Genomic DNA, 23,212 nt, shown 5'->3' with positions numbered 1-23,212 from the left:
AAATAATTTATTATATTGAATAATAATTAACAAATTGTAAAATAACATGTTACATGTAGGTACTATAGTAATAACTATAACGTAGACTAACCATGTTCCGTACACAACGATGTTCCATATATATATATATATATATATATATATATATATATATATATATATATATATATATATATATATATATATATATATATATATATATATATATATATATATATATATATATATATATACATACATACACATATATATAATTTCTCCCTCTTTCACACGCGATCAAGACAGAGACCTATTTGTCTACCGCCGTTTGTTCCAGTGAGATTTCAGTAAATTTGCTAGGTGCGCCCACTGTACTTGAAATTGGACGGTGGGCAAGCTGCACGTCAGACTGCAGCTTGTGTGGAGAGATAACTAGAGCTGCGAAAATGTACATTTTTATTTAATTTATGCTTCTCAGAGTATAACAGTCTTTATGAAATAATATTATGTTATCACAAATTGTTAAATATATGACCTTTTGTTGAATAAATGCTTTGGCTTGGCTTGCTTAGTTGGGGACACAAAATGTTCAATTTAATATCCAAATAAATCTAATTAGTAAACTAAATTAACCATACAAACTAAATTACTGAGCTAATTACTGATCTAATGCCCACATTGTCACTGTATGATAATTGAAATGAGCTAGATGACATCACCGTTTTCTCCGGAGAGGCTGTATGGCCGAATAAAATTCTGTTGCATTATTTTCCTGTTTAACACTGTGAAGCTGCTTTGAAACAATCTGCATTGTAAAAAGCGCTATATAAATAAAGTTGACTTGACTTGACTTTGAAATGACCGCTTGGCGCCACTCAGGCTGAGACAGGCAGAGTTTTGAAGTTTACACATTTGTTTATCATAATTTTTTTTAAATCAATGCCAATTGTTTGCCCTTCTTTGTCTTCAGAAAGATATGGTAATGTTATTCCCCAATGTTTCACATGGTTCATGCTTAACTCACATGCCATAATTAATATCACGACACAATCATGCCTAACTCATGGTCCTCTTATTGAACCTGCAATTAACTTACATTTTAACCAAATTAAAAGGTATTCACCTTTATTATTAATTTAAATGATGTTTTCTTCAGTTAAAATAAACACACAGCTCACAATTGATCAGATAAATGTCAATTTTCGCAGTTGAAATCAATTGTGCTCTGTACGGAACATCATTGTAAGCCTGGATGCAACACCGTTAACGCTTATCATCTTCCATACACCAGTGGAGGAGGTACTTTTCCCCACTTTTCTCAAATACTATTGGTCCAAAAGACATCAATCAAAGTGTGGACTGTCCAATGGGTATTAACTAACCCTGAACCTAACCCTAACCCTGTAGTAATTAGGCTGCATGTAGTTAATTAATATTACTCAGTATTTAAATGTATAATTACAAGTGTTACCTTATAATTAAATAATTGTTTTACAGAAAAAGCATGTTTGTTACGGCAACTTTTTATTTGGATCCAAATAAATGTTTAGTTCATAAGTAATTTTGGCTAATGTTTGGCTTGCTGCTGTCTGGCACGCAAAAGTCTATGTTAATAAAAAATCTTTCAAAAAAGTTTTTCAGAAAATTAAAAATTGCTGAAAATCTAGTTGAATTTGATTCAGCATTAGATATACTTACTGGTCTGCCTGGCATTCCCAATTCACCCTTTGGTCCAGGTCGCCCCACTGGTCCCTAATGAGAGAAAATATACCAGCATATATAACAATCATCATCAATATATTTCTCAATAGGGCCATTGTGCAGGTAAAATTCAGCAAGAAAGACTCACCACAGGTCCCTCTGGTCCTGGAGGTCCTGGCTCAGCCTAAAACAGACAGTAACTACATTAATTGTCTACAACACTATGGATGTTTAGCATGAAACCGCAGGTTCCTCACCAGCTGTCCAGTCAGCCCTCCCATGTAAATGGGGCTCCCACTGGAGTCATAGATTATACCAGGTTCACCCTTCTGACCCTTTAAAAAAAAAAAAAAAATGTAATGTTGGAGGATAAAAAAATGCTTGTTGGATAAAATGAAAATTATATATATTGTAATCATTACAAATCACAACTTGTAACAATTGCTTTAATGAGCTCACTGTTTCTGCCTAAATGAATACATGTGTCGCAAGCAGGACAAGGCAGAGGGGCCGTGAGAATGGAGTGAGGCCGGTGGCGTGAGTGAATATGTAGATTAATGGAATTGTTTTTTGGGGGTTTTTTTTACGGAGGTCCCCAAACCCCCCAAGCAATCTATGTTTTTGGTCATCTGTATTTCTAAAACCCTGCAGTATTCTGTTACTTCAGATTGTAAATTCTGACAGAAGGGGAAAAACATATTACCTTGATAGAGTCTCCTGGTATTCCAGGTTCCCCCAGATCACCTTTTGGACCCATTGGCCCCTTTAAAAACATATAAAAAGACAAAAACAGTGCATATAAAACAGTTCTCACTTCTCACAGAAAGTTTCAGTCTGGCCCTATTTTGTAATTTTTTTTATTAATTTTTTTTTTTTTACCAAGATACCCTACTTATTTTTTCAAGCTGGCCTAAACTAATCCACCTTTGAATGTGATCTTTTACGTTTATAACTGTAAGAATAAGAAAAAATACTAGGTGAGGATAGTAACATCAGCTATGGTAGAAATGGATGTTATTCAAAATATAAAATACAAGTGATTTACCACTTATCATTTACTTTATAGCACACTGCCTACTAGACTTACAACAAAATTACAAGTGAGACATTAAAAACTTACAGGAAATCCTGCCCGACCAGCAACACCAGGTTCTCCCTAATAAAACAAGAACAAAACACAGTGCTTGGAGTGTGCTTCTGTATGCATTATAATATGTAAATAGCAAATCATAATTACATGGGACATTCTACATCAAACTGCATGCAATATATAAATTCACGTTATGGAGGTTTTATTATATAGTTATATTATAACTAATATTTATCAGTGCCTTTCACCTGTGGTCCAGTAATTTCATTTTCTTCCTTCTTCTGAAATGAAATATAATTTAGGTCATTTGGCATCAGAACTTCAAAGTTGTGAAGGACCAGTAAAGTGTTATTTATGGCCGGTTTCACAAACAAAGCTTAAGCCTAGTCCCAGACTGTTTGAGCTGTCTGAACTGAAAGAAACTTGCACTGATATATCTTAAAATATGTCAGTGCCATTGTTTTGTCTCAAGATGTACACCAGTAATGTTTTTCTTGTTTCAAAGGCATGTTTATAAAAGCTACTTAAATGCCCTAATTGAACTAAGGATGAACCCTGTCCGTGAAACCAGGCCATAGTTATACAAAGTCATTTCAGGGTTTATCTGTATGATAACACTTACACTCCCGTTAATATAGAAAATTTGTCCTGGAACACCTGGTGGCCCTGGCGGTCCTGGAGGCCCTGCCACACGACCAGGATCACCCTAACGATGAATATAGATATTATTATACACTTGTTGCTTAGACCCAAATAATGCAGTGTTAAACTGTATACAACTGTTAAACACCACTGCTGAGGGTTGAGTAAAATAGCAATAGAGATCCTACACCTAGCATTAAAAAGTGTCCTCAAATCATTATTATATTAGAAATGAACACTCACTTTGTCACCTTTCCATCCTCTTTCCCCCTTTAGCCCCTGTAAAATTGAAATATTTTTTTTAAAAGTTAAAATTTTGACATTGAAAGCTGATATTCAAGCTAGACAACTTTCACTCACTATTTTTCCTGGAAAGCCATCTAACCCTGGGATTCCCTCTCGTCCTCTTTGACCTTCATCGCCTTTCTGGCCTGGGATAGCTGGGAAACCAGGTGTGCCCTGCAGAGTTTAAAGAGAATTAACTTTGGTCCTGAGTAGATTAAAATTGGACTACTTGGATTTCACATTAACAACGGTCATAATCTCACCGGTAGTCCAGGTATTCCCTGAGGACCCTTTAGAGAAAATAAATACATAAAATAAACATGTATAAGGTGAAACAAACACTGTGGTGCTGTAATGATAGTCTAACAGCAGTTCACAGTTACCTGTGGACCTGGTGGCCCCATTACTCCTGGAATGTATTGAAGAGCAACTTCTTTTTCTTTCCCATCAGTCTGAAAAAACACAAAAATTGGATATGGCAGATCATGTGCTAGGACCACAGGAGGCACAAAGTCCTGTGTGACTGCACAGCCCTTGTGATGGTCCTGAGATCAAAAGTGTTGAGGGACCTGAACTTCAAAGATTAAGTAACTTACAGTAATTCGGAATGCAGGTCCAGGGGGTCCAGGGAGCCCTGGAGGTCCTTGAGGTCCCATGGGCCCAGGCAGCCCAGCCAGACCTTCCTGCCCAAGGATCCCTGATGAACCCTGCAGAGAAGGGAATTGGGTGGGAGGATTTATAACTGCAGCTTGTACAAAAGTGTTCTTAAAAAGCGAGCCAGCCAATGTCCTTGTGTACAACATGGCTTGTGTTACATGTATTTCAATTTGGTTTTGTTTTCACGGTGTTCTGCCACTGTTTTGTTCTGTTCCCTAGTTAGTTCCCTTGGTTGTTAATTAGTTCCACACACCTGTTTCTGTTCAATTGATCGCCTTTAGACGCCACCATTTTCAACTTAAAAACTTTTAATGCGTTTTGGCCGTTCATTCACTTTTAAAAATGGGTTTCAAAGTGAGAGTTTTTGAAAATGAAAGGTTTCCATCTAACTACAAAAACGCCAATCAATGAAAACGGTGATGGCATGCACATACATATTATGTGTTTAGGTGTGTTGTGTTTCTTTACAAAGTGGCATTGCCAACTACTGGCCTGGCATGAATAAAACAAAGTTTTTAGGCGTTTTCACGAACCTGTGTGAATGGGAATAATTTTGACAACAATGTCATCTGTACAAAGAAAAACCCTTTCCATTTTTAGTACATCAGTGTCGTGTAAACGTACCCAAAACCATCTATTAGACTCTGGTTCATGAGTTCACTGTGAAATCAACATCCCTTAGCAGCAAAACATCAAAATATGTAATATAATGAAGCCTCAATTGCTAAAATCATATGACTTGGCCAATCTGCAAATTTGATTTGGTTGATATCAACATTTTTTTTATAAGATCTAGTCCGTTAAATACAAGTCAAATACAGTAAACTGCCATATCCATTAACATGCTAAAAGTTATTCAGAGTTATCATGACTGAACTACAGTAAATATCATTCAAGAAAAAAAGTATAATGCAGGTTATGTGCACATATCATCGAGTCATTAATTGTCTCAGTGTTGTGAAAATGCATTAAAAGGACAGGCAAGCCTCACACAATTAGAGATAATAACATAGAGTCAAATAAAAAGATAAGTGTGAAATGTTTGATTTACTCGCACTCACTAGACAAACATTTGACTATGAAAAGTTGTCTTAAGTGAGCTATATGACTTAAAGAATAGCATTTCAATTCATTAGTCAAGTTGTGGTGACACACCCAGTGCAGTTAGTTTGTAGGCATGCATGACTTTAGGATACCTGTGCACCACTAGTCTCCCAGGAAGGAAACCAATTGGAGAAAAAAGAGAAAGCAGAGGAGGAGCTTTGCTACAGGGAGAAAAACATACTGTAGATTAACTTCCCAATGAAAAAAGGCTTCTGACATATGTGGATATCTGATTGTATAAGTCATATTTCAGTATTCTGTGATCAAATCTTCAAATCCAATTAATTAAATATGTTAGCATCACTTGTTTTACCTTTTCCCCTGCAACTCCAGGCAAGCCAAGCTCACCACAGTCTCCCTAAAAGAAAGAGAAAGAAGGAAAATAAGTTGCTGTCTTTAATTTTACTATCAGGCATATGGAGATACTTTTAATATTTATTTTTACCTTTTGGCCTGGGGGACCAGGAAGACCAGGTTTTCCAGGTCGACCTGGGGGCCCCTGAGTCATAAAAACAGAATAAACAGTAACATAAACAAAATTCTAACAAAGGTTTTAAAATGCATTAATGAAGGGAGGGTTTCTTACAGGACGCCCATGGAACCCATTTTTCCCAGGAGGACCAGTGGGGCTAATTTCAGTGGAATCTGATTCAATTCCCCAGTCTGATCCTGGGGGCCCAGGGGGTCCAGGAGGCCCAGGTGGACCAGAAGGACAACGTGAACCCTGGAAAGATGAGAACATACTGAAATATAACTGCAAAATGCAATTAAAGAGCCAAACACAACATCAGCAGATCTGTTGAATTTATTAGGGCACATAATCCAAAATGGTGATTCAATTATTGTTAATTGTTAATATGACAAAGGGTTGCCAAGATACAGCATCTTGCCATCAGATATGTTGATGATTTATATGAGAAGGGTTTAATGTACCATCGATCCAGAGCCCTCCATATCCACAAATGCCTGAAGAGAGAACATTACAGTATAAAACACTTTTTTAATAAAAATAAAACTTTTTTTTTGCGCATTCATCGGGTTTCATGGTAGTCTGCATAAAATATATATATATATAAGGTTTCCAGAAAGTCTTTAATAACTTTTTGCCATCAAGGTTAAAATATGATCTGAGACAAATATGAATGTACTTAAGCTATACCATAACTACTTCCACTACCATTGATAATATTATCTATTTACATTACAAGTCTTAGGGATAGATTAGCTGATTCCTGAAACGTACCGTCAATCCAGAACCCTCCATATCCACAAACGCCTGAAGAGAGAACATTACAGTATAAAACACATTTGTTTTATCTCATTTATCGGGTTTCATAGTAGTCTGCTTAAAAATGTTAATTTTCAGTAAAAGTAACTCAAGAAAACAAATCTTAAAAATTTAAAAACAGCAACAGCAACATTCACATCACCTTGTTGTCTATGTTTTTTGTGTCACTACAATTGTGCTTCTCTGCTATTAATTCATTCAGTTGGTTAAGCGAAAGACAAATGAGAGCGCTGGCTGATCAATCTCTCAAGTCTCTCAAAATATATTATAAAAAATGGCTTTTCTTTTTTCCCTACTTTTGAAGATGTGAGGTGCATCCCACTTTGCATACTTGTGCATTTTTCTATCACATTTTGTAGTATAAATAGTGTGAGTAGTGTGTTCACACTGAAAAAGAAGAAGAAAAAGTGCACTTTAAATACCTGGATGATATACTTAAAGGGATAGTTCACCCAAAAATATAGTAAAGGCCTTCTGAAGCGGAGCGATGCATTTGTAAAGGCCTTTATTAACCCACCGGAGCCGTGTGGAGCAGTTTTATGAAGAGCCAGGATTTTTTTTATTTTTATATATAACTCTGAAAGAAGAATGTCATATACTCCTATAACTTGAAAGTGAGTAAATCATTTATTGATTTATTACAATACAATGTTGAGTACATAGTGTATAAGTGCATAGTGCATCATTTGAGACATACCGGTAACTCCGATTTTTGTTCCAGAAGACAGCTTTTGATTTAATTGTGCAAATGTGTTCTTAGTTCATGTTAAGCATTCAATGGATCATTCTGTTGTATGCACATTTTAAGTCCAAGCACACAGACCTACAATAGTTGTATTCATACTCACAGTCCTGTCTGAGATTGAGGGTCCAGGAGGTCCAGGTGGCCCAGGTGGACCTCTAGGGCCTTGATGTCCTTCCCCTTTCATTCCCTAAAGATACAAAAAATATATATATAGATCTTCTTTGTTTAGCCACGTCTTATTAAAATTCTGGTCAACATGTTTTTTTTTGTGTTTTTTTTTAATCTCCAAGATGATTGGCCAATTATGCCTCATTGGCTGCTTGTGATGGTGTTATTATAAATTAACAATTGTCCACCACAGACAGTTGTGTAATAAGATTATTATAAAAGAAAATAAAGAAAATCTGATTCTTGCAAACCACCTTCTGCCCTGTAGGTCCTGTAGGACCAGGTGGTCCTTGAAGACCTTGAGGTCCTTTAGAGCCCTGAAAAGTAAGACCAAAGGAGAATGATTAATTAATAAACACAGTTTTAGTATATATTCAAACACAGACAAGAAATGTCTGTCCAGAAAACTCACAAGTTTGCCATCCTTTCCTGGTTGACCCTATAAAATATCAAAATCATGTTTAGTCTGTGTTCTTAAACTATAAGTTGTATTGTGTTCTTAATAGACATTGACAATCAACCATTTTAAAAGTAATTTGATGTCAAAGGAAGTTTGTTACTCACTGTATCCCCCTTTGGGCCCTTTGGACCCGGTGGGCCCTCTGGACCTGATGGGCCCATTGGACCTTGCACCCTCTCCAGCATTTTATCCCCCGTTCCTGTCACTTCTGTTACTGGACCCTGGGGCCCAGGCGGTCCAGGTGGCCCTGGAGGCCCACGATCACCTTTGGGGCCAGGTTTTCCAGGCCCAGCACTACCCTATACAGAGAGATGGGCATCAGCAGGTGTATTCTTCAGCCTGACTGGAATCTGACAGTAGTAGTAGTAATATAGCTTTTTAATGCCATGTAATCTGAGGCCATCTTCATGGCAAAAACAAAGTATTAAAATAGCAATACAAAACAGAAGGACATATTATACAAGATGTTTTAGATTAAGGCTGCAGTCCGTAACTTTTTTGTGTTCAAAATGTACAAAATTTATATAATGAGCGAGTGCATCATGGATCCATTTTCCAAATCAGGTTTTTGTCTTAAAGGGATAGTTCACCCAAAAATGAAAATTCTGTCATCATTTACTCACCCTCAAGTTGTTCCAAACCTGTATGAGTTTCTTTGTTCTGCTGAACACAAAAGAAGATATTTTGAAGAATGTTTGTTACAAAGCAGATAGAGCAACCATTGACTACCATAGTATTTTTTTCAATGGTTGCTTTTCAATGTTTTTTTTCAAAGGATCTGCTTGGTTACAAACATTCTTCAAAATATCTTATTTTGTGTTCAGCAGATCAAAGAAACTCATACAGGTTTGGAACAACAAATGACAGAATTTTCATTTTTAGGTGAACTATCCCTTTAAGGCTGATTTGCTAACTACATAAAATTTTTGTCTTATAACATTATTTTTCATTTAATTCTTTATTTAACCAGGTTAAAAAGTCATTGAGATTAAATATATTTTACAAGAGTGACCGGGCCAAGAAAGCAGCTAACATAAATATACAGATTCACATCAAAACAGAAAAACACGATCAAGGATCACAACAGCAATTTACCAAAGGATACAACACAAAATCTGTTAAAAGTAACTTAAACTCATTTAGTGATTATTCCAAGCAGAAGAAGCATTATATTTAAAGCCTTTTTCCTAGCTCATCGATTTTTGTTTAAAGGCGAAGAACCAACTCTATGTAAGTTCTGCAAAAAAACCCTTTCAATTAAACATATGTTATTGGACTGTCCCACTTTTAATCACAAATAGACTTATACATAAAACAATACCAATTAAAATATCTTTGTATACTTGAATAATTTTTAATTGGTATTGTTTTATTTATAAGTCTATTTGTGATTAAATTGGGACAGTCCAATAAAATATGTTGAGTCAATCTTGTGTGACCTACAGTATGCAACATCTAGTGAATACCACGTGATTAAATCTTGTTTTAAAGGAGATAAAAAGTCTGTTGGGGATTTTAGGATGGATTTCTGGAATTTGACAGAAGTCAACATCCATTTGCTGCACTGGTGAAGGGTGTGTGTGTACCACTAAAATAGACTTTGTTTACCTTCATTCCTTTCTCTCCACGATCACCCTGGGGAAACAAAAAAGACATGATTGGAAAAAAAAAACGAATCCTGTCGCGTCACACCGGATTAGGACCATGCAAAATTACATATCTTCTCCCAACTAAAAATATACAGTAATAGTCTATTTACTTGAACGGTTTCTATTTTATTGTCCTCGAGGGCCAGAGTTGAGAACCCCTGCTTTAGGGTATGCTCTCTTAGGGTGTCTACCCATCCTGCAATTTGAGTGAAAGTCATTAAATATAGCTACACCAACCAGGACTTCAACTAGATTCTGGATAAGAACATGATTAAACATGCCAGATCCAACAAAATTCAAGTTCAAGATGCACTGAATCTGGTAAAACGAATACCGGAATAGAGAAAATATATTTGTCGCTACTCAAATAAATTTATTTTTGTATAAAATGTGATTTTTACCTACGAGCCTGTTACTCGGTTTATTATGCATATTTAGCAGACTGAATAGTTTCTGTAAATGACATTGTGTCACTCAAACCTGGGCCAATTAAGTGCAAGGCGGTTAAAATTAACGAAGCCTATTATTGGCTATTTAAAACATGTTATCATTCACCTTAATGGCAAATAGGTTTTCCAACTAATGTAAATAATTATTTACATAGTATAATAGTAGCAAATCTCTCACACGTGTCCCGTATTGTCCCGCAAACTCACATCTATGTCCTGCGACAAAGCAATAACCAGGTGGTCACCCTAGTCTGAGGGGAGGGCTCCAAGCTCAGAACTTGCCCATGATTCGAACCGACCAGGATGGCTCACACAGCATCTGACAGGAGTTCAATGGTCACAGCATTGGACGGGTAAGCAATCGAAAGGGGAACACATGGCCGTTTTGACTGGGAGGGCTCCAACAAGCTCCGCTGTAAATCAAATTGGGGAAAAGCATGGTCTCTCGCCAGGTCGGGCTCTCACAAGTCCGTCGAGAGCCTGCAGCTCACATTTTTAGATGGGTGAGCCCCACCGGTCGTCAAACAGGGTGTACGTGATATTTAAATGCCCAACCGGGAGGGCCCACACAGCAAACAACAGCAACCTGAAGCTCAGGGCATTGGACAGGTAAACCCCAACCCATGTGTAGAGGGGACTCATAGAACTGGGTCTGGCCATCAAGGGCTCTTACAGCATCCAATGGGAACTTTGACAGAATGCTTATAGCATTGGACAGGTAAGCCGGTCCATTCGGTTGGGAGGGCTCAACCAGTGCGAGTAAGTTGGAATTGGGGGCGTGAATACGGCGGGCATGAGTATTGATCAAGCTAGAGAGGAATGACGAAGAGAGTGCACAGGTCATGCAAAAGTAAAAAACAGCTCATCAGGATTTTAGTGAGCTTTCCTAAAGTGGAAAGCTTGGGTCTAATTTAACTCTTGAACTCTTGGCCAGTGGCGGAATACATGGATTTATTGCTGGGAGAGACCTTTTTGTGGAATGAGGGACTGGAAAATGGTCTGCTGGGGAAATATAAGGCAGGTCAGGGGCTAACAAGCGAGAGAGCTCTTCCAGGTGGAGAAATCACTGCTGTGATATGGCCTTATGAAAACAGCTTTTTTTTTCAAATTCTAATCGCGAGCCAAAGTTTTGTAGCTTCATAGCATGCGACCGGCTTGTAGTGCAGATGCAATTTGCGTTTCAAATGAACCTGTTTATTTAGCCTGAACCAAGTGGTCCATCTTAAACGAAATAAACGAAAAACGTGCTTTATTTACAAATGACTCACTATGTGTGCGTGTCCGAGAGAGATATGCAGTAGCGTTGTTTGTGAAAATACATTGTGGAACATTGTAAGCACAGTAAATATCATGTTGATATTTAGAGCAGGTAATCTCTATTTAAACGAAACATGCACAATATTAAATCAATGTGTAGATCTTGAGATAATATTTATGGAATGCCATGACATGCTGCTTGGCTAAAGCAAAATCCTTTTAGAGGAAAGTCTGTTCACTCCGTGGCCATATTTGCAACACCTTCGGGTAGCTATTTCGGGCAATTTATTTTTTTTGCTAGACCAGCCGATGATGTGTGAGCGTCTCAGAACATTTCTGTGGGAACCGGAGCTTCTAACCACAGCTGCACTGACGTGATGGACTCTATTTCACCATATTGTGCATTGCATTTTCTCTCATTTATAAATAATATGAGTGCACCATCTTTGGCTAAAGCTATAGGACTTCCAGGATCCGCTAACGGCATGATGAAGATGCAGTGTTTTACGATTGGCATGCGCTTGACTTGGATTAATTGCTAGATTGACATGTGCGCACAAGGCTTAGACAGATCATCATACATCTACCAGGATTTGTTACTTATTCTATATAAAAAGGCATGACATCATTAGAAAAGCCTTCAGGGTGTAAGAGGAAAATAGCTTGGAAGAGCGGGAGGAGCAATGGATGTATTCTGGCCAGTTTGCAAATTGAGGAAGAATGTAGAGCTAGATTTTGTCTTCATGAAAAATGGATGTTTGCGGCGCTGAGAGTGTACTGCTATCAGTTGATTGTCCACTTCCCTATTTCCCACTTCCCTATTTAAAACAAAGTCAACCTCACGCTAGAGTTTACCCCTGATGTCGATAGTCAAGGACAGGGGTTGAGAATTAGAAATGACGTAGTTATCGCCAGCGGGGATAAGGGTAGGCCATGGTATCTTGGCGTGCGGGGATCCGTTCGGATGGGCTGACGCACCCGAGATGATGACGAGGGCTTGGCAGCGGAAGATGGCTCCTTGGCCCTGTGGATTGTGGTCGCGATTTTGGACATGATAGCACTTGGGTGTGGCCAAATGCAGAAAAATTGTTGAGGAAAATAGGCTATGTATATATATGCCTCCTCTCGTGCTATTTGGATGTGATAATTTGAGTATGTCCCTCCTGAACTTTGTTAATTAAACATAATTTAATACATTCGATAAAAAAAAATCAAATAACCTAAAACAGAATTGTACCTTCTCTCTACAAGTTCCACTTGTGCAGGAGCGTGAGACTGAAGTCCCATTAGCTCCCAAGTCACGTTTTGGCCCTGTGAAACCCCAGTCTCTTTGGTCCCTCTTCTCTTCCCTCACACCTTTATCTCCTTTAGCGCCAGAGAAACCTGATGAAAACAGTACTGGAGGGGTCATCTTAGTCAAAGACCATCAATTATAATAGCCTTTAAAACCTATACATTTTGTAAAAGTTCATTCCTTCATTTATTCATTCATTCATGCATACTATATTTAATATGTATATATGTTCATAAGTTTACAAACAAGCTGATGTGTCAGCTTTGCCAAAGTAATTTAAAAATGTGATAAACATATTTTCCATAAATTCAAAAGCTAGTAAATGCTTTTTAGAACTTCTAGCTAGGTGTATCTAGAGACCTGAAGATCAGGTCTTCACCAAGCCCTGATCATATCTGTATCCCTAAATAAATATTAAATGAAATGATGATAGTAATAGCTACAGTATAGTGGATTAGCAGTGAATTTCTTCTGTTTATGGCAAATTGTTAGTTATTTATAACATGTAAACATGATAAACATAATAAAAAATATTCTGATTAATAAGAATAGCCAGGGGGGGTCAGTGAGTAGTTTTTTTTATTTATTTATTTTTTTTTAAAGAAATTTCTTATGTTCACCAAGCATAACAAATAAATAGTCAAACTGATAAAAAAAAAAAGTCAAAACAGTAATTTTGTGAAATATTATTACAATTTCAAATAACAATTTTCTATTTAAATATATTGTTAAAATTATATATATATATATATATATATATATATATATATATATATATATATATATATATATATATATATATATATATATATATATATATATATATATATATATATATATATATATATATATATATATATATATATATATTGTCCTGTGATAGTAATGCATTATTTTCAATGACCATTACCCTAAGAAATCATTTTAATATTCTGGTGTGACTCAAGAAAAAAAGGAAGAATCATAGAGGTCCCAATTTGTTTAATGGTAATGTAAATACGTACAATTAAACTTATGAAACTAATGATACAACTATTGCATTGTCCACAAGATGGCACTACAGCATTTTCATTCTGTTGGAAATTTGTATTTTGTGAGCTAAAATTGTATATTGGTCACATCTCACAGATTCCAACATTTTTTTAAATGAAATGCCAAAGATAACAGGGATAACACAACTAACAAACAGTTCCCCATGTAAGCATCACCTCCAGCAAAAATTCACTGAATTTTTTAAACAAACACATAAAACATTCTATAATTTGAGTTCAATTCATTTTCAGTTTCTTTGTCCTCTTGTCTTACATTAATAATAATAAAAATAAGAATAATTTGCAATTTCACAGACCTGTCTCTCTCTGATGGTCATCTGTGTCCAATTTAGGCTTAAGCACTGCAGGTTGTGGAGGCAGGGGCTGCAAAACACAACAGACAACTTTTAAAGAGACATATCGTGTGATTGATATAAGATGTTGTTTAGCTACTTAGTTATGATACATACATACTTAGTAATGATAAAACCTTACTAAACATTACATAAAAAGCTATGTCAATTAATTTTGTCTGACATAATTAATTCCATAGTGCAATATCCCCTTTTAGACTGGTTGCATCCATTGGAGTGGACATCACATGTTGTTGTTGTTGTTATTTTATTTTATTATAAATTGTATGCTTTTATAGTACGAGTAATGTGTGGTCACTGATTGGTTCCTGATTGTAGAATATGTGTGTGTTGCACCTATATGTATGGGAGTCGGATGTTTGGAAATGGACATTGTGGGGGCTGGAAACCAGGGAAGGAGATGCGGGTGTTCGGAATCTAGGGAGGTCACACAGTAAACCAGTTCATCATAAAATTATCAAACGACTCCTCTGTTTTGTGCACATTCACATGGTATTAGTAGCGGGACAGCCGATAAATCGTGGCTCAAAATCTATGGAGCATAGATCCGCTCATATTTCATGGCGACATCGCTAACAACTGCCTGAAATTAAAGAGGGAATGGGACATGTACAGCAGAGCAGGACTGTTAGACAAATCAAAAAAGGTTCCGGCTTTCACTCTCCTCAATTTAGCCGGTTCGGATGCACTAGATAAATATGAGTAATTTCCCTTTCAAGAGGGTGAGGACAAAGAGGATCCTGATGTGTTAATAAACTTTTTTTATGAGATATGTTTGCCAGAACGGAATGTGATAATGCGAGTTTGGCGAGCGAGAGACGTGGGAGGAGCGGTCTCGAGTCCTTTAATGAGGGAGCCCGGAGGCAAATAAGGACGAGCGACTCCAGTGAAGGATAAGAGAGGACCAGGCCTGGACTTTTTCGTTGTGTTTTGTTTACATTTTGTTATGTGTGTGCACGGCAGTCGTCCGTGAGGGGCTGCCGCTTTTACTTTCAGTTTGTTTGTTTATTCAGTTTGAGATTGTTTGGCCAATCTCCGCGTCTGGGGGTATGGACAGACGAGACAAGGCCCGGTTCCCTGACACACTGCCTCTCGGTCCTCAGCCCGCTGAGAGGCTCTTCCTTGCGGTGCCATGCAATGGTACTGGATGCTCGGTGGACGGCTCAATCCTCCTCTGTGCCCTGGCGGTCGGCGGTGGCTCCTCCTGCTGAGGGCAGCCAGCAGCGAGTCCCGCGCTCCCTGCTCCTCCCCAACATGGCGGATGGCAGCTGGCTCCGGCCCACGGCGAACGTCGGCGACTCCTCCGCTCCCTCTAGGACGGCAGCCACCTCACCTCGACCCAGGAGCACGGCAGCGAGCTCTCCGTCCCACCGGTTTGCACTCGCTCCAGCACCACCGCCTCGGGCAGCCACTCATGGTCTTCTTTCTTCCGCGCTGCTCGAACTCCTCAGCACCACGATCCCCCTCAGCAGTGAAGGCTCTCTGACAGCATGTCTGTCCTTCCTCCCGGGTTTCGGCACCAATGTAACAAGGTTTTGGAAAGAAGGAGACGGGAACCGGAAAACATTCAAAGAAACTTTAATCAAATAAACAAACATACTGAAAGTAAAAGCCCCTCACGGACGACTGCCACACACACACATAACAAAACGTAAACAAAACACAACGTAAAGTCCAGGCCTGGTCCTCTCTCATTCTTCACTGGTGTCGCTCGTCCTTATATGCCTCTGGGCTCCCTCATGAGAGGACTCGAGACCGGTGTGCCTCGCAGGTGACGCTCATTCTCAATCACGCACCAGTCTCACTTGCTCGTCCTGCGTCTCTCGCTCGCCAACCTCGCCACAGGTACTTTGACCCCAATGCCCAAATTGATCAGTCAAACAGAGTAAATCTGATAGCCTACGGTGGTCAGACAAATCAGACACTGGGCACTACCACCCTAGTTCTTTCAGTGGGAAAACTACAATTCCACATAAGCCGCGTTTCCACCGCAGGAACTTTCCCCAGGAACTAGGAACTTTGGGGTGGTACTCGGTGTGTTTCAACCGCAGGAATCAGGGTCTGAATTAAGTTCCGGGTAAATATTTCCCCCTCCAAAAGGCCCTACTTCCGAGGTAGTAGTTTTTCAAAGTTCCGGAACTTTCGGAGGTGAGACTTGGCTGCTGAACATGCTGATTGGATGAGCTCATGCTGCATTTTATTTCAACCGGCATTTTTAAAAGTCTTGTGAGGTTCGTTATGCGTTCAGTAAATATCAGTCTTGCTCTTTCTGTCCGATGGCGCGCGTTGTCTTAGCCATCTCACGATCAATGTCCGTAATAGCTGATTATAACATACGTTGTCTTATTTTAAATCTAGCTTTACGAGCTTCCAGAATACGCTTTAGTATTAGTGCTCGTCTCTTTTCCGCCGTTTTGTTAATTACCTCTTTAGTAAACCAATATAACCAGCAAAAGCAGTGCTGCTTGCATCTCCTCCATACTTGTTATTGTTGCAGACAGTGTCACGCAAAAACGATTACTGTCCTTCGGTGACTGGGAGGAGCAGTCACGCTCTGTCCTACATCACTGGACTAATTTGCCTAATCTTCACGGTACTTTAGACCGCAGTGGAAACGCAGACAGTAGCCGGTCTGGGGGGGAAAAAGTTCCTGTAAAAAAAGTTCCTGGTACAAATTGTTCTGGGTAATTTCGGTGGAAACGGGGCTATAGTGGATAGAAATGTTAAGAGACTGTTAGGCTTTTATCTCATACAAATTACCCCTGAAGTACATGCTGTACAACAACAGGCTCCCGAGATGAGTGATTATGTGGACTTGTTTCGTACACTGTTGGTAAGCGTCCATTCATATATCACCTACGCCTGGATGAATCGGTGCATCCTACTGTGTGTGCCCCCAGAAGGATCCCCCTGGCCATGAAAGACAAAGTTGCACAAGAGCTGAAAAGGATGAACAGACTTGGAAAAATGTTTCACCAGTGGAGGAGGCTACACTGTGGGTGTCTGCCATGGCAGCTGCTGTCAAAAAGGATGGTACAGTATGTATATTTATAGACCCTGTACATCTTAATAAGGCTCTCCTGAGGCCTCATCACCCGTTAAAGACTGTAGAGCAAGTGATCACTGATATGCCACAGGCAAAAGATTTCAGCATTCTGGATGCAAAGTGGGGATTTTGGCAGTTCCCTCTGGACGAGGAATCATTAAGACTGGAAGTTAAGTCTTTCAGAGATGCATGGAACAGCTCTTTTCTAGACAGCTTGTGTGAAATAGTTGTGGATGATATCTTGATTTGGGGCTCTTCTGTTGAGGAGCACAACAAACGCCTCAAATGTGTGTTAGACTGTGTCAGAGCCATCAATACGCAGCTGAACCCGACAAAATGTCGCTTCAGGGTCTCAGAGGTGCCATATGTAGGCCACCTTCTCACAGACAAAGGTGTCAACCCCGACCCAGAAAAAAATGACCATCCCAGAAGACAAACATGGTTTGCAGAGGTTTCTTGGCATGACCAATTATCTCTCAAAATTCATACATTGTCATACATCTTCAGGATGGCAGGCCTGTTGCATTTGCATCAAGACCTCTAACTGACACTGAAGCGTGCTGTGCACAGATTGAGAAAGAAAGAAAGAACTCTTGATTATATCTATGGCCGCCCAGTGACTGTGGTTCATCGGGCCCTCATAACCATTCTGAGAAAGCCTCTGTCTCTGTTGTGTATGCACTTTCACGTGCACACCTCCCCACCACAGATAGTCCTGAAGCCATTGAGGACTATGATGTGCTAGCCCTGGAAGGGGTGCTGTCATCCAGAAGGGTTGAAGAACTTAAGCAAAGCACACAGGCAGATGCTGTCTGCAAACGTCTCACGGACACCATTCTCACTGGCTGGCCTGGCTCATATAAGGAAGTTCCACATGACATCTGCCCGTGTTACACTATGAGGGATGAATTGACAGTGGATAATGGCTTGATTGTGCGTGGTCAGAGGTATGTAATCCCTCACTCTCTCCAGAAACTCTACCTAACACAGCTTCATCAAGGTCGTCCTGGCATTCAGTCTACCAAGCAACGGGCATGTGCAACCATGTTCTGGCCTACAATATACATTGACATTGAAAGGGAGGTCTCCAGATTTGCTCTGTGCAATGTTCTAAAGCAGCACCAGATGAGAGAACCTTTGCAACCTCACTAGATACCAGACAGTCCATGGTCCATCACAGCAGCTGACATATTCGAGTGGGCAGGCAAGAATTAACTGGTCTTGGTGGACTCATACTCTGGCTGGTGGGAGTTTGATGCTCTTACAAACCTTTCCAGTAATACTGTGATCAGGAAATTGAAACATAAATTCGCTGTACATGGGATTCCCCTCCAGTTGCAGGGAATTCAAGAACTTTGCTCACCAGTGGGATTTTCAGCATGTCACAAGCAGTCCCAAGTACCCTAGATCCAATGGTTTGCAAAGCATCTCCTAGAAAAATGTGCACATGATAGTTCTGACATTTTTGCAGCCTTGTTCAACCTGCACAAAACACCCAGGGATGGCATGCCTTCTCCAGTGCAATGTCTACTGTCCTGATGTACCAGATCTCTGATCCCCGTGGTACCATCCCAGCTCACACAGAGAATTGAGACAAATGTTCAGGCTGCTTTGTTTGCACTTAGACAAAAGGGAAATGTGGGAGGAGACTGGCCAGCAATGAGTTTCAGGTGCGAGTGGCTAGTCATATGTCTAAGGAAGCAAAAATAGTTGTTGCAGCTACAGATGGTGAGATTGGTATGGTTCTGAAGTTGTGCTCGATGTGCAGCCAACATTTATTGCTGTAGTACCTTCAATGGGCTTACTACAGCAATAAATGTTTGACCCGCTTCCCAAACAGAGTGCAAAACTTCTCAAGTCAGCCTCTATGAAAGGGTACAGAGGCTGCACGTCGAGCACAACTTCAGAACCATACTAATCTCACCATCTGTTGCTGCAACAACTATTTATGCTTCCTTAGTCATATGACTAGCCACCAGTCTCCTCCCAAAGAAAGATAAGCCATGACAAATCTTCTGGAGCCTGGGCAGACGGTACGCATGGAGACGACCTGTGGGTTTGACAAACTGGCCACGGTTTCTGGAAATGCCCACCAACCTAACAGCTATATTGTCATGGTATTGTTATATCTCATGGTAAGACTTATCTAAGGAACCGCCGTCACCTTCTACAAGTAAATTAATCCTACTGTCCTACCACGTCCGTGCCCATGATCTCTCCAGAACCCCAAGCAAGGCCATGTGCTGCAGTGCCACATGACATTTAAAAAAAATGGATGTAACATGCTGTCACCACAAAACACAGAGTTCCAGGCAGGAGGATCCAGCTCCACTGGTTGTCACTCGACCAGGAAGAGTGTCCAAGCCTAAGTCAAGGTTCAAAGACTTTGTAACACAGATTGTTTATGACGCACATTGTTTATAATAGATGGGAGCACGTGTTACATGTTGTTAGTGTTATTTCTATATTGCACTTGTTATTTCTATATTGAAAAAAGAAAAAAAAAAGGAATGATGTAGAATATGTTTGTGTCGCACCTATTCATACATGTATGGGAGCTTTGGAAATGGACATAGTGGGGGGGTTGGAGCCACCGTTATGTGATATATATATATTCTATTTCTAAGCAAACAGTGTGTTACATATATGTTGTGTTTTAGTTCTGTTTTCCTGTGCTTTGACCCAGTTTCCTAGTGTGTCCCATTCACATTTTATCTCATTAATCAACTCATTAGTCCCAGTGTATTTAAGCCCTGTGTTCTGATCAGTTCCGTCCTGTCTGTGTTAATGTTGAGATGCGTTCTCTCTGTTTCCCTGTAAGATTTATGAATTAAAGACTATCGCCCTTTGTTTTTGTGCACTACTTCTATACTACCACCCATGACAGTTTGGCTTTAGAAAATATTTTAAGTTAAACACATTTTGTTTAAACCTTCAAATGGAAAGATTTTTTTCACATTTTTTTTTTTACAAAATGTACTTTTGTAAATGTAAAGGGGCAAAGAAATATATTTCTAATCTCAAAACACATTATTGTTAAAAGCTCAATTTGAATATATAAATATGAGGGAATATAAATGAATAACTAAGACTTTAAAAACTACATTAGCAATATATGTTTTGTATTTTCTGAAATAAATTAAAAACTATATCTGATTTTTTTTTCTGTATATGGTAATGTTAAGAGAAACTACAAGGTTGCATTAATGTTCACCAAAGGGTCACAAAAACAGCTTACCAAAAAGCTAATTGATATACTTGAAGCACATTTACTACAAAACATGTGCAAGAGGGGTTTGATAGAACACTGTATTTTTGTCAGATAAATACATTAACTAATGTCCAAAAATACCTACTAAATTATGTTCTATATACTCTTCGTCCTCTATTCCACTTCCATTGTCTCCAGAACCCTGCAAATATTGAAAAAACGGCATTACCACCATTTTACCACATCATAGTTAGTAAGCCAAAAAAGTCAGTCCTGTCTGTGAACTATAAACAATCAATTAGTTGCAAAAAGTAAAAAAAAGACCCTCTCTCTAAATGTAAGAATGACAGTCTCAAGTTTATATGCAGCTTACATCATAGTCATCATCATCAGCTTCATCACAATGACGCTCTGCAGCCCGCGGGTTTCCAACCACTCTTAACTCTGAGATCATTCCCTAAAAAAAGACAGATCCAACATCAACATCAGCCAACATATGAACTGTGGTTGCATATGAATATAAGTGTCTTTCTGGAAGGAAGGATGGATGGATAAATTGCTAGACCATACTGTATATTACATATGTTGACCAGACAGTAACTAGACCAAATTTGTCTGGGACGATCAACTGATCAATTAATAATTTGACAGAAAGACAAACAGACAGAGACAGATAGAAAGGCAACAAAAGGTCCAGGTCAACATTTGTTGTCCACATCTCAGGGATGACCCTTTGTATATTTGAGAAAAAAATGACAAATATAGCACTTTCAGTGATACACAGGACATACTTGATATTTGTCTGGGTCATCAGCTCCACTTTGTCCAACAAAGATTCTGGAGTTTGTCTCCAGCTCCAAGTCATCAGGTGAGCGCTCAAACTTTACCACCTTGGGCTCAGTATCACAGTCGTCGTAGAAAGACACTTGGTCCATATTAACTGCCAGAGAGAAGCGGCTCCACTTTAGAGGCTGGTGTGCCACCTCAAACCTGGCCACCTCTTGAGATCTATCGGAATCAGGCTCTGTGTAATAAAAAATAACTTTCCTTTTGCCATCCTTCACAGCTGAGAGCTTGACCCCCACATACATGATGTTTTGATTGGAGTCGGTGATGGAGAAGAGGACCCCAGAATCATCAGAGGTGGGCTTCAAGTGGAAGACAAGAGAGAAGTCTCGGTAGAAATGAGTAGGAAGGTGGGCACGTGCCATCTGCCCCATGTTGGTATCCTTTGTGAAGAGGTAAGCGGTTTGTCTATTTGGACCTGGAACCTGGGAGATCTCTTTAGGCAGAGCGCTTCCAATAAGTTGCAGCAGGGAGACTCCACTCTCTTCTATGGTATAAAGAATATTGGGAATCAGTACAGTGACTTTTACTACAGTAAAACCTTATATTCTGAAGGCAGTGCTTTCTTAATGTGATGTTTGGATATGGTACATACAAAAAAAGAAAGAAATTAATTTAGTTATTACTGAAATGTTCAATATTGCTATTAAAATATTCAAAATAGATTTCTCCTTTTGCATTCAGTTCCTAAACATGGGTAAATGTCTAAATTTAGTTAAAACTGAAGTTTACTACTGAAATATTAAAAATAGACGCCTCCATCTACATTCAGTTCCTAATGGTACCTAGAATAACATGGGTCTTTCAGAAAAACGGCCATTTAATATTTGCAATACATGTGAAGTGAAATTGCACCTTTCCAGAAAGTCAACCAGTGCAACATCATAAATCAACAAGCTACATCCTTTGGGGACTGTTCAAAAATGGCAACTGGTGTTTATTATCATGTCTACAGAACCTAGGGGGAACGAGTGAGACACAGTGGAATAATACTTCACAGTGTACATTACTGTAAGTCCTGGGAGAATCAGACTAAATTTAGATTGCTGATTATGTGAAATTTTGCTTTCTCAGGGCTGATGATTGTCAGAGATTGATCACAGACATTTTACCATAACAGTTCTAGGTCTTGTAAAAACCTGACTATTCTTTAGTGTAAATTTTTTGTGCTGCACCACCTGTGTGGAAAAAGAAGTACACTTTAGTATACTTTGAAAAAAAATACTTATTACAGAAAAATATACTTAAAGAAAATCAAGTGTGAACTGTATGTAATGTTTTCGTGTTATGTGCAATTAAATGAAAATCTATTATCTGACTCAAGGGTTCTTTTTTAACCCACTTAAGTAGGATTTAGGTCCATCTTCATTATTTCATTATTATTTTTATTGTCTTTGAATATGTTTAAAGTACACTGCTGAATGTACCGTCAAGCATTTATGGTAAAATATACTTCATCGTCATTTCAATTAAAACTTGTATGTGTCATGTTTTGGGTTCCCATTCAGTCGGTCACGTTCGACGTACGTCGGACGTACCGACGAATTGGGATCACTTCTGGGAGCCCCTATCAGCTTCGAGCTATCTAGAACCGGCCAATGAACAATTGGCGTGCGAGATTTGCATCTCGCGCTCCGCCCCGCGCCGCGGGTATAAACAGGAAGCGAGAGCGAATGCACGCTGTCATTCACTTCGGAGCCACACAGGCGTATGAAGGACTCACTCTCTTCATTCAAGACGAGTATTTTTCGCTGCTATCAGCAAGACTGTCTACAGACACCGGAAAGCCAGAGGAGGACGCGTGTTGGAGAAACGGCACCTTTCAGTGGGATCGCGCTGAACTCATCGAGCTGCCTCTGAGTGCAGAAAAACTGCTGTTATCACAGCAACCTGTTGGTCTGGGTAGAGCGTTTTCCTGCTGAGTACAGGCACGGGC

At 39.2% G+C, this 23,212-nt stretch overlaps 1 protein-coding gene across 5 annotated transcripts in view; it reads right to left on the bottom strand.

Moving 5' to 3' along the window:
- col18a1b (collagen type XVIII alpha 1 chain b) overlaps positions 1 to 23,212 on the bottom strand; it is an 83,161-nt gene that overhangs the window by 18,098 nt on the left and 41,851 nt on the right. For 4 of the 5 annotated variants that reach the window (XM_079841858.1, XM_079841854.1, XM_079841857.1 and 1 more), the window contains exons 2-29: positions 21,222 to 21,763; positions 20,804 to 20,887; positions 20,576 to 20,632; positions 14,117 to 14,183; positions 12,712 to 12,857; positions 9,728 to 9,754; positions 8,224 to 8,418; positions 8,072 to 8,098; positions 7,914 to 7,976; positions 7,595 to 7,678; positions 6,702 to 6,734; positions 6,392 to 6,424; positions 6,045 to 6,182; positions 5,904 to 5,957; positions 5,772 to 5,816; positions 5,551 to 5,619; positions 4,294 to 4,404; positions 4,081 to 4,149; positions 3,961 to 3,987; positions 3,773 to 3,871; positions 3,656 to 3,691; positions 3,393 to 3,476; positions 3,019 to 3,051; positions 2,801 to 2,836; positions 2,384 to 2,443; positions 1,938 to 2,015; positions 1,829 to 1,864; positions 1,678 to 1,731 (exon numbers count right to left, since the gene is read on the bottom strand). In XM_079841858.1, the coding sequence (XP_079697984.1) occupies positions 1,678 to 1,731; positions 1,829 to 1,864; positions 1,938 to 2,015; positions 2,384 to 2,443; positions 2,801 to 2,836; positions 3,019 to 3,051; positions 3,393 to 3,476; positions 3,656 to 3,691; positions 3,773 to 3,871; positions 3,961 to 3,987; positions 4,081 to 4,149; positions 4,294 to 4,404; positions 5,551 to 5,619; positions 5,772 to 5,816; positions 5,904 to 5,957; positions 6,045 to 6,182; positions 6,392 to 6,424; positions 6,702 to 6,734; positions 7,595 to 7,678; positions 7,914 to 7,976; positions 8,072 to 8,098; positions 8,224 to 8,418; positions 9,728 to 9,754; positions 12,712 to 12,857; positions 14,117 to 14,183; positions 20,576 to 20,632; positions 20,804 to 20,887; positions 21,222 to 21,763 (2,387 nt within the window). The remainder of the gene's footprint in view (positions 1 to 1,677; positions 1,732 to 1,828; positions 1,865 to 1,937; positions 2,016 to 2,383; positions 2,444 to 2,800; positions 2,837 to 3,018; positions 3,052 to 3,392; positions 3,477 to 3,655; positions 3,692 to 3,772; positions 3,872 to 3,960; positions 3,988 to 4,080; positions 4,150 to 4,293; positions 4,405 to 5,550; positions 5,620 to 5,771; positions 5,817 to 5,903; positions 5,958 to 6,044; positions 6,183 to 6,391; positions 6,425 to 6,701; positions 6,735 to 7,594; positions 7,679 to 7,913; positions 7,977 to 8,071; positions 8,099 to 8,223; positions 8,419 to 9,727; positions 9,755 to 12,711; positions 12,858 to 14,116; positions 14,184 to 20,575; positions 20,633 to 20,803; positions 20,888 to 21,221; positions 21,764 to 23,212) is intronic. The other variant, XM_079841855.1, reaches the window with a different exon arrangement.

Source organism: Gobio gobio (assembly GCF_949357685.1).
Source record: "Gobio gobio genome assembly, chromosome: 17".
Classification (NCBI taxonomy): Eukaryota; Metazoa; Chordata; class Actinopteri; order Cypriniformes; family Gobionidae; genus Gobio; species Gobio gobio.
Note: the sequence above shows the minus strand (reverse complement) of the source record. Positions and strands in the feature narration are given on the sequence as shown.